Source organism: Colletes gigas, unplaced genomic scaffold, assembly GCF_013123115.1.
Source record: "Colletes gigas isolate AHSC1104 unplaced genomic scaffold, ASM1312311v1 Colletes_gigas_Sc00007, whole genome shotgun sequence".
Classification (NCBI taxonomy): domain Eukaryota; kingdom Metazoa; phylum Arthropoda; class Insecta; order Hymenoptera; family Colletidae; genus Colletes; species Colletes gigas.
In genome coordinates this window covers 131784-140998 of record NW_025106636.1, presented here as the reverse complement: position 1 = coordinate 140998, position 9215 = coordinate 131784, and the positions used below count along the sequence as shown (strand labels likewise).

The following is a 9215-nucleotide window of genomic DNA, read 5'->3' as shown; positions in this document are numbered from 1 at the left end:
GCTGTGTCTTCTTTTAATAAAAGATAATATAGAATGAAAGGAAGGAAATTTGGTCATCGTTTGATTTACATTATCGAGAATGTTCCTTTCCTACGAATGTGCCAGTAATTATGAATATGGCCTAAATAAACAATTTGGGAGAATTGAGTTTTTCGTTTATTTTGTATTAAATAAATTATTACTTATGCAAACTATTCTTTTTTTCTCATTAATTTTACCAGAATCTATTTACAGAAATAGATCAAATATGGAATCAGATTCGAAGCTACCATTTTTTATATGGTTTTTACATCATCGTTTTTTACTTATGCCATATTCATCACTTTTCATTTTACTTCTATCAAAAGTAACAAGATACAGTACATGTTAATGTATCTAATTAATAAGGATTTCTTAATATTATTCTATTCATAAATATCATTGAATACTATTCATATTTATTTTCGTGTATCGTTTTATTAACGTATCGAAAATTTAAATTGAAAAATTTTTAAAAATTCATTTTAAATTACTTAAAAGAAGATAACACGCTTTATTCTATCTAGGTATATGTATCGTAGCCAAAGGTGGACAAATTTTATTCACGTTTCATTCGTAAAAATAAAATACATTGACAAATTCGTTAAACCGACATTCAGGCAAACATAAGTCCGCAATGAACCGACAACATCGCGGGGGGTCTTAAAACATGTATTTACGTGAAAATTTTTCATTCATTATGGACTTTGTCTATGTGCCTATATAGCTTGAAACGTAAAAATGCCTGGGCAGTCGAGATTCGAAATTGTATGCCATTGACGCGAGGATGAATTGAAGCTGTTGAAGACCAAGAAGGAAAGGCTCACAGTAGCGTTCTTTATCGATTTCCCGAAGTTGCATGAACTTCATGCCATGAAGCAATGATGGACATTCGTGGGAATTTTCCCTCGTGGGATTCCTTTCTGCGCATGCGTAAACTGACGTCACAGCTACCTGTCGTCCGCTACCATAGATGTATCTTTAGCGCAAAAAGAGGTGCATGTTAGAAATTCCCATGTTTCGTACAAAATTGAACTTTCTACTTCAAATACTCGCCAATCACACAAAAATTAACTTGTCGAAGATCCCCTATGTATTTCTCTAGCTATACTCATGTAGATTAAGAGGAAATTTGTTGTTTTTGTCTCTTTCCCTGTAACTTCCTTAAATTTTGTTCCTTACTGGAATCCAACGGTACCCTAAATTCTAGTTAAGTGTATACGGCAGTGATCATGCGCTCCAGTGCGCATGACCAAAATTCCCACGAATATCCATCACTGCCATGAAGTGCTGACCTGGCCTAACATGTGGCTCGTGCGGTAAGATATGTCGGCTTTCCCCACCACTCCGTTAGACGCTAAGGATGTTCGTCGTCACTATTGTCGATCTCGATGCACTCATTTATGCCTTATGCCCGATCTGACCACAGTGTATCTGTACAAGTCTTCAGTCTATACTCTGTGACCACACCGAGTCGCGTCAAATTAAATCGTGTAAATGTAGTGCACGGGTTTGATAGAATCGCAGACAATAATATTTATTATTAAGTTTGTTTGTGTATCGAGTACTGGCTACGTAAATGTCATTTCAACAGAATAGAAATACAAGCAATGATATTAAATCGCTTATATATAATTCAGTTGGATAACTTAACGTATCACCGTAAAAGAGCGTAACATTTACCATAATACCAAAATGGCTGGTGACAAAGTAGTCGTTAGTTCTTCGAACATGTCTGGAGAAAAGTCACACCAAATTGGTGCTTGTAACGTGGGTTTAAGTTTGGAAGACGAGTTTGTCGAATCTATTGAATATATTCCGTCTCCAGAATTTCAATTTTCGGTGAGTTAAATAAACCGCTGTTACGTTTCGATTGTTTACTAAATTAACAACATTCAACGCCGTAAATATATGCGTTTGAAAATAAATTTCAATAACGTTACTACAATTGTTCAAACATAAAATATTACGTAATTATATTACGTTTTAAATGTCAACAGAAATATGTCGCTTTTTATAAATATTGTGCTTCCACAAATATATATCAGGTCTTAATCGTATATATATAAATAGATGTTAATTAATTGACTCAAACATTGTACGTCAGCTTCAAATAACTTTGAAAGAATGCATTGTACGCTAAATAAATTATTCGTTGTTTCAGACGGTGGCTTGTTGTTTCTGTAATGGATATTACGGGCCATGTTTTGGAGAACCTGTTTGCCCAACATGTCATGCGTTTTTATTTCCTAATGATATTGGTCTTCTGCAAGTTCCCATCTTCAGCGAAGTAGGTTGTTTTATTATCATTATGTATTTAAATATATATTAAGTTGTTCCATAAGTAACGCAGCTCCTTTATATGCATAAAAAAGTAAAACATAAACTTTTAAATTTGAGCGTACGTGATATTAGTTCCTGTGTATTAGATAAATAATTTGATTGAAATATTTGTACAGAAAACAGACGATGAAGATTCTGGAAACGACGAGCCAACTGAACTTTACTACAACCACGAAAGGAGAGCCAGTCAGCAACAACAAAATTCTCCGCAAAATACAATCTCAAATGTATCAAACATATCCAATATCTCTAATCATAATTCTCATATACCTCCACGTATTCACTTGCAAAATGAAAATATTTCAGCAATACAAAATTATCAAAAAGTTCATTGTGTTATAAATACAAGTGGTTCTAAAAGTACGTCGGTATTGTCGCAAAATATGCACCTTTTTCATGATGTACATTCCGGTAAAATACAAGAAATAAGTAATGGGAACGACGATGTATACCATCAGAATCACGACGATAAAGCGTCGATGGTAAGTTCTCAATATATGATGGAAGAAGTTATGCAGGCTCAAGAACTAGAAAACTATCAGCACTGTCGCCAGTGGAATTATAAAGTTCGCGACGATTTAGGAGAACCATCAAGATCGTACAGTTTATCCGAACGATTAGAAATGTTAAAGAATTATAAACACATTGAACATGAAACTATTAACGAGCCAGGATTAGTGGAACGGTTACCGCCAGAAGTTTTGCTGCTCGTTTTCTCACATTTGGATGATGTTAGTCTTTGGTCGGCTGCAAACGTTTGTCGCAGATGGTGCGGTTTATTATCCACACATATAACGCCGCAACAATGGCAACAAAAAGTTAAATTACGATGGCCTTTATACAAGCCCATAGGATCTGTTAAGAACTGGTACAAAGCATACGATTTTTTGGCCTCCTCTGCACCTTGCAGAACATGTTTAGCGCAAACATGTTTACGGTCACGGCCTTTAAGAATGGAAGAAAATTCGTGGAGAAAAAAACGATTGCACAGCGAGCTCAAGAGTTTGAGAATAGACCCCCCTGAAGATATACAGGCGACGCCTTTGGATCAAATGTGCTGCTATTGGCAAGCTACGATAACTGGCCCTGTAGGAAGTCCGTACGAAGGAGGCTTGTTTTATCTTTATGTACAAGTGCCATGCAGGTATTACATTTTTTAAGACTCTTCGCCAGGACAAATATGTTTCTAAAAGAATTAATATGTTATTTCTCGCAACGAAACTCTAAAATTTCTTACTAATTTCTTTAAACATTTTGCAGTTATCCTATGTATCCGCCGATAGTAAGATTTCTTACAAAAATACTTCACCCAAATGTATCTAGACACGGCGATGTTGGTATAGACTCGATCCACCACAATTGGTCATTAGCATTAACAATACCAAAGGTTTTAATCAGTGTTCAAAGCCTTCTTACGGATCCATATTGTCAGGTATATTATATATAACTTCTTAAAATTATTATTATTTATTATTATCAACAAATCGTCTTCAAATGAATTATAGAAACACTTGTTAATTACGTTAATAAGATTATTTCTAATATAGCCATTATCAAATAGTATTAAGTAATTATACTAATAATAAACGTATGTAATACATAGGTGTGCATGGAACCAGAATTGGGTGAAATGTATTTGAACGATCGTGAAAGGTTTGATGAAATTGCCAGGGCATGGACATGGCGATATGCTATGCATGACGTTGTAACACCGCTATAAAGAATTTATTAATAAATTATTTAATATATACACACGTACTATTTCATTATCTTTTTAGTTAATATTTATCGAAAATGTGAGTTGAAAAGTTTTGTAATAGTAAATTAGTTTACTTACATTATACATAGACCAATATACTACAGTAAAACGTATTATTATCCTTTACAATATTCTTGCAATCTGATTGTGTTTTAATTAACACGGTGTGCACGATTAGTTATTAAATATTTTAATGTTTTTTCTCAAATAAAAGCAATTCTACATTATACAATGTCATTTACAATTTTCATATGTTTTTGTAACGTTCGAGCAATTTTACAAATGTTTTAATAAATATTTTTTATGTAGATAAATACACTTTTCAATACGAGGAACCCTCTAAATGTATTTCAATTTTATGTATATGCAAAATGTATCAGAATTATGCAACGTACGGGTATACGGAAATTTTTTAATCCCATTAGAAATTACGAATTCAATGTTTTTCCTTATTTTACATTTCGCTACGTGTACTGATACTTACATCTATCTGTTGCACCTGAAAAACATTGAGTGTAATCAGTCTCTTGTATTTTTTCTTGTCACCAGTTTACTAGATTTGCAACAAGCAGCTTTTTCGAATTTATATACCTACACTTTCTTTGGTATGTATTTTTTTTGTTTTTTTTTTCTACTTATTGTTGAGTGTACACATTTAAATATGACCCGGCACGTGCTGCCCTCCTGTAAGTGCGTGCTCGTATTTAAACTGTGTGAAACTTTGTGTGCGCCAGTCTAGTACCGGTATTCGAAGAAAACGTTACTGAGTAATACGTTCTTTATACAACAATCCAGTTGTTATTCTTAACACTTATAATTAGTTTGCATTTAAAATATTAGTAAAATGTATGAATTGAAAGAAGTTAAAGAAAGTCGACGAACGAGAATAGAAAGAAAAGACAATAGTGTACGATAAAGCAAAGGGAACATATTCCCGCCATTTCGATAAATCGAACGATAGGGCGTAGCTTGATTATTTACCAACAACTTTTCCAACAATTAAATTATGAACATTTAGAGTTTAATGCTACAGTGTGGACTCTTGGCAATATTTAAGGGTATTTTTTATAAACATACCATTCGTAATTAAATAGTTGTTAACAAATACTGGGAATGGGAATGTTTATAAAAGGTATTCTTGTTTTCTTACACGTTAAAGCAAATTAATTTACTTGCTCCCAACATCCAATACCAGACAAAATAAAAGAATCGATTAAATATTTTCGCAAAATTTATCATGATTTTCGAAGAATTCGTAGAACAGTTGCCGTATTTGATAAGCTTCAAGTACTTATTTACACTCTGTGTACTTACACGAACACAAGACTTCCACTGACATTGAAAGTATTTTCGTTTACGTTGCGTGAAAAATTTGAATACGTTTACAATAACAGAAATAAGAAAAGTGTAGATATGATTAAACGTAGGCTAGTAGGCACGTAAATGCGAATAAACACTTTCATTCATTCCTTAAAGTAATTAATAGAATTGCAATCTAGCAATGCACGCTTTAGTACGAACTTTATTAATGTATTTATTACTCGAGTATTTTGTCATTGGTAGTCCAGAAGAAGAACAAGGTGTTAAATATGCAAATAAATGTGAAGGTAATTTTTATAAACACGATATCGAAATGTTAGATCGTTTGCTAAGTTTAGGCGTTTATCGTTTTCGTAGTAATTTTCTTCCGCTAACAATTGCCTATCGTTATTGTCTTATATACAAACCGATGGACTTTATTTGTTTTTATCTGAACCAGCTTCGATATTATTGTTATGCATTATTAAGGATAAAATTGTAGGTTAAGAATTATGGTGTACAAAGTTGATCAAAGTCAGAGTTCGGCAAAATGTAATCTGATTACATTTACTACGATACGATTACACGTAATCACACTGTAATTATACGATGCTTTAAATTAATTTAATTGTGTAACTTTAAGTATGGAATCTTCTGTAAATCTAATGTTAAAACACTTGAATAATTGACTCCAAAAATGGTTTCTGTCAGAGTCTCGTGAAGAAGTAAACAATGATAGACAATACATAATAGATTTAGCATTATTAAAATGTTGCGCAAACTTATTGAATGACATAATGTTTTTATAATGTGCTTTGATAATGTTGTTACTTTATGTTACAGTTTGCAAAGTCGTTGCCACCGAATTGGAGGCCAGATTAGACGAAACTGGGAAAACGCATACTGTTCTAGAAATTGGCTACTCTGTCGAAGATGTGTCCCCTAAGAAAAAGAAGGAATATAAGAAATCGTAATGAACAAATGAATTTTTAAAAATTATAGTACGCAGTGTAGTTAAAAAATTTGATAATCTGACAGTTCTTCGTTTTCATTTTCAGAGAATTACGTTTAGTAGAAAGTATGGAAAACCTTTGTGAACGGATATTGGAATATAATATTCATAAGGAGCGCACGGACAGTACAAGGTTTGCTAAAGGAATGAGTCAAACGTTTAAAGCTCTTCATACGCTCGTGTAAGATAATATTTATGCAGCAAAAATGAATTAATTGACAGTTATTCATATTATAATGTATTTATAGGGACAGAGGTGTAAAAGTTGAGTTAGGAATCCCATATGAATTATGGGACAAACCATCCGTAGAAATAACAACTTTAAAAACGCAATGTGAAAATCTACTTGAGAATCACGAATCCGACATTGAAGAGTGGTATAACAAGCATCAAGGACAAATTCCTTTGATTAGGTATTATTGCAACTTTTTATTAATTGAATTTAACGTAATTACATAATTTTTATATTATTAGATATTTATGTTCCGAGAGAGCATTAAAGGAGGGGGACGATTCTTGCCTTAAAGATAAAGATGACGATAATAAAGAAACAAAGGAGAAAAAAAAAAGAAAAAAAATGGAAAATATAATGGAAAATGCGAAAAACGTGAACGAAGAATTATGAATCATTAAACAGATTTTTATAACCATAATTTTTTTATAAAACAAGCTCATAACGTACCTCTGTTATGAATTTATTTACGTCTTTGTATCTAGTCTGCAAATAATAAACGTTCCGCGAACTGTTTGCCATAATTACTCTACTTTTAACGATTTCATATCTACTAAAAGCTGTTTGACACTTTCTTGTAATGACAATAACTTGAAAGTAGTCATACAGCGACAAAACAATCAACATGTTATGTCTTTGCTACAGAAAATATGTCAGTATGTATTTTATTCTTGCTATTAATATCTTTGAATGAATATAAAGGAATGCTACTCGGAGGTAAAAGAGCACACGACAGCCAGTTTCCATGGTTGTTACAATTTCAAACTATAACGCCATGCGGTGGAGTACTTCTTTCGTCAGATTGGGTTTTAACTGCAGCGCAATGCGTACAGGACAAAAGAAACGTATGATATTTTCTATCTCTAGTATTAAAGAAAGTATATTAAATCTTAATTTTAATACAGTCCATTATGTTGTTTGCTACTGGGCTAAATGGAACCGGGTCTAAACAGACGATATCTATAAAAGCTACTTACATATATCCTCGTTACGAAGCTTACTCCATTCTTCCCGATCGAAGTCACAATATAGCCCTTTTGAAACTTATCAAACCATTCGATACGTGTAATAAGAAAATAATTCTACCGAATGTTATATCTGTCAGTTACGACAATAATTACACAACGTGCCTGATATTTGGTTGGCAAAGTTACGTCTCACCATCTTCAAAAGTTTTTGCCAAACCGATTCTGTACAGCGAAGTGATTCTCAATTCCTGGAAATTGTGCACGTATATGTTAAAGACAAATGTAAATTACACAAATGTATTTTGTACGATGGTTGAGTTTAAGGATGAAATAAAAGCCTGTGCCGGTAATCCTGGTTCTCCAGTTATATGCGAAAATCAGTATCACGAAATAGCTGTAGTTGGAATCGCATCCTGGACAAATTTTTCTTTAGAGTGTGGGGATCTTCCAACGTATCTTGATCTTGGTGCATTTAGGTATAATATCATAAGTTATAGTTGTATATATTTGCTGTTGATCAGTGTATTAATTAACAATTAAATTTAAGTATATAACTTTTATTCAAGGATGTGGTTACACAACTTAATATTCAGCAACAAGGAAACAGAAAACAAGGAAGGCAATAAAAAAGCAAGCGGAAAAAATTATAAATTTAGTTCACAGAATAACACTAATCTTTTACAAATAAATTATTGGTCAGAAGATATATCCATAGAAAGTACCAACAAGTCTCGCTTTTGGAATAAATTATATCTACCAATTTTAGATGATTTTAACAATACAAATATATCTTTCTCACATGGTTATCACGATATACCTTACACAAATATATTAAAAGAACCAAGTAATAATATTTACAGATACGAAGAGATTGGTAGAACAAAAAATTTGGAAAATGATAATTACATCGTAGATGGTTCGAATAAGCACGAAAGACTCGGCTATCAAAATAAATCATTATTGTGCGGCAGTAAAAATTTTGATCAAGCTATAACAGAAATCAACAAAGACGAATCTACAGAATTAAATCATTTTGAATTTTTATTGCCTTTCAATTACGAAGATATAACAGCTTCCTATTCTAGCGTTATTACATATTCTAAAAATGAATTTTTCTTGTTTTATATTTTACTATTTCTTTGGTACTATTATTTACATATAATGTTTTATCTTTGAATGCATACGTATATTGTATAAAACACGTATTACATAGAATACATGATATTTTGTATTATACAAGTATATTATTTTCTATGTGGTGGAGGAATCAATTTCTTTTTATCACGTAATTCTCTTCAATAAAGTCTTTATGTTCATTCCTGAATAAGCCATAATTTCTGAGCTGATCCATAAGTATATCAGTTATTAACAATGTTTGGATCTTTGTGCAATGGTAGCGGGTTGAATAATTTTACAACTTTCATAGACTTTGAATTTGTCGATCTAATTACTTCACCAAAGATTCGGTTACTCAAATGATTTGTTCATTTAAAAATATTTAGAAATATTTCTTCGTATCATAAGGAAAGGAAAAGAAAAGTTAAGGTTATGAAAGTGGGTAGTTGGAATTTGAAGTTTGCTAGA

At 32.2% G+C, this 9215-nt stretch overlaps 3 protein-coding genes across 3 annotated transcripts; all 3 read left to right on the top strand.

Moving 5' to 3' along the window:
- The first annotated feature begins 1318 nt into the window (after positions 1–1318).
- LOC122396179 lies at positions 1319–4278 on the top strand. Its single transcript, XM_043394349.1, has 5 exons — positions 1319–1860; positions 2183–2308; positions 2478–3505; positions 3622–3793; positions 3965–4278. The coding sequence occupies exons 1-5, from the start codon at positions 1714–1716 to the stop codon at positions 4079–4081; spliced, it is 1590 nt and encodes a 529-aa protein (XP_043250284.1). The 5' UTR covers positions 1319–1713; the 3' UTR covers positions 4082–4278.
- Positions 4279–4945: 667 nt separating this feature from the next.
- Positions 4946–7178, top strand: LOC122396569 (protein canopy 4). The gene is made up of 5 exons (XM_043395100.1): positions 4946–5727; positions 6263–6389; positions 6478–6612; positions 6680–6844; positions 6906–7178. The coding sequence occupies exons 1-5, from the start codon at positions 5622–5624 to the stop codon at positions 7054–7056; spliced, it is 684 nt and encodes a 227-aa protein (XP_043251035.1). The 5' UTR covers positions 4946–5621; the 3' UTR covers positions 7057–7178.
- Positions 7179–7574: 396 nt separating this feature from the next.
- Positions 7575–9136, top strand: LOC122396568. The gene is made up of 2 exons (XM_043395099.1): positions 7575–8107; positions 8198–9136. The coding sequence occupies exons 1-2, from the start codon at positions 7575–7577 to the stop codon at positions 8805–8807; spliced, it is 1143 nt and encodes a 380-aa protein (XP_043251034.1). The 3' UTR covers positions 8808–9136.
- Positions 9137–9215: the final 79 nt, after the last annotated feature.

What these genes read in the sequence shown, in the direction of transcription:
- LOC122396179 (XM_043394349.1), top strand. Translation starts at nt 1,714, where the DNA reads ATGGCTGGTGACAAAGTAGTCGTTAGTTCTTCGAACATGTCTGGAGAA. An exon ending in AAGTTCCCATCTTCAGCGAA is followed by an intron (nt 2,309 to 2,477) that starts GTAGGTTGTTTT and finishes ATATTTGTACAG; the next exon opens with AAAACAGACGATGAAGATTC. An exon ending in TATGTACAAGTGCCATGCAG is followed by an intron (nt 3,506 to 3,621) that starts GTATTACATTTT and finishes AACATTTTGCAG; the next exon opens with TTATCCTATGTATCCGCCGA.
- LOC122396569 (XM_043395100.1), top strand. Translation starts at nt 5,622, where the DNA reads ATGCACGCTTTAGTACGAACTTTATTAATGTATTTATTACTCGAGTAT. An exon ending in AAGAAGGAATATAAGAAATC is followed by an intron (nt 6,390 to 6,477) that starts GTAATGAACAAA and finishes TTTCATTTTCAG; the next exon opens with AGAATTACGTTTAGTAGAAA. An exon ending in GGACAAATTCCTTTGATTAG is followed by an intron (nt 6,845 to 6,905) that starts GTATTATTGCAA and finishes TTATATTATTAG; the next exon opens with ATATTTATGTTCCGAGAGAG.
- LOC122396568 (XM_043395099.1), top strand. Translation starts at nt 7,575, where the DNA reads ATGTTGTTTGCTACTGGGCTAAATGGAACCGGGTCTAAACAGACGATA. An exon ending in CTTGATCTTGGTGCATTTAG is followed by an intron (nt 8,108 to 8,197) that starts GTATAATATCAT and finishes CTTTTATTCAAG; the next exon opens with GATGTGGTTACACAACTTAA.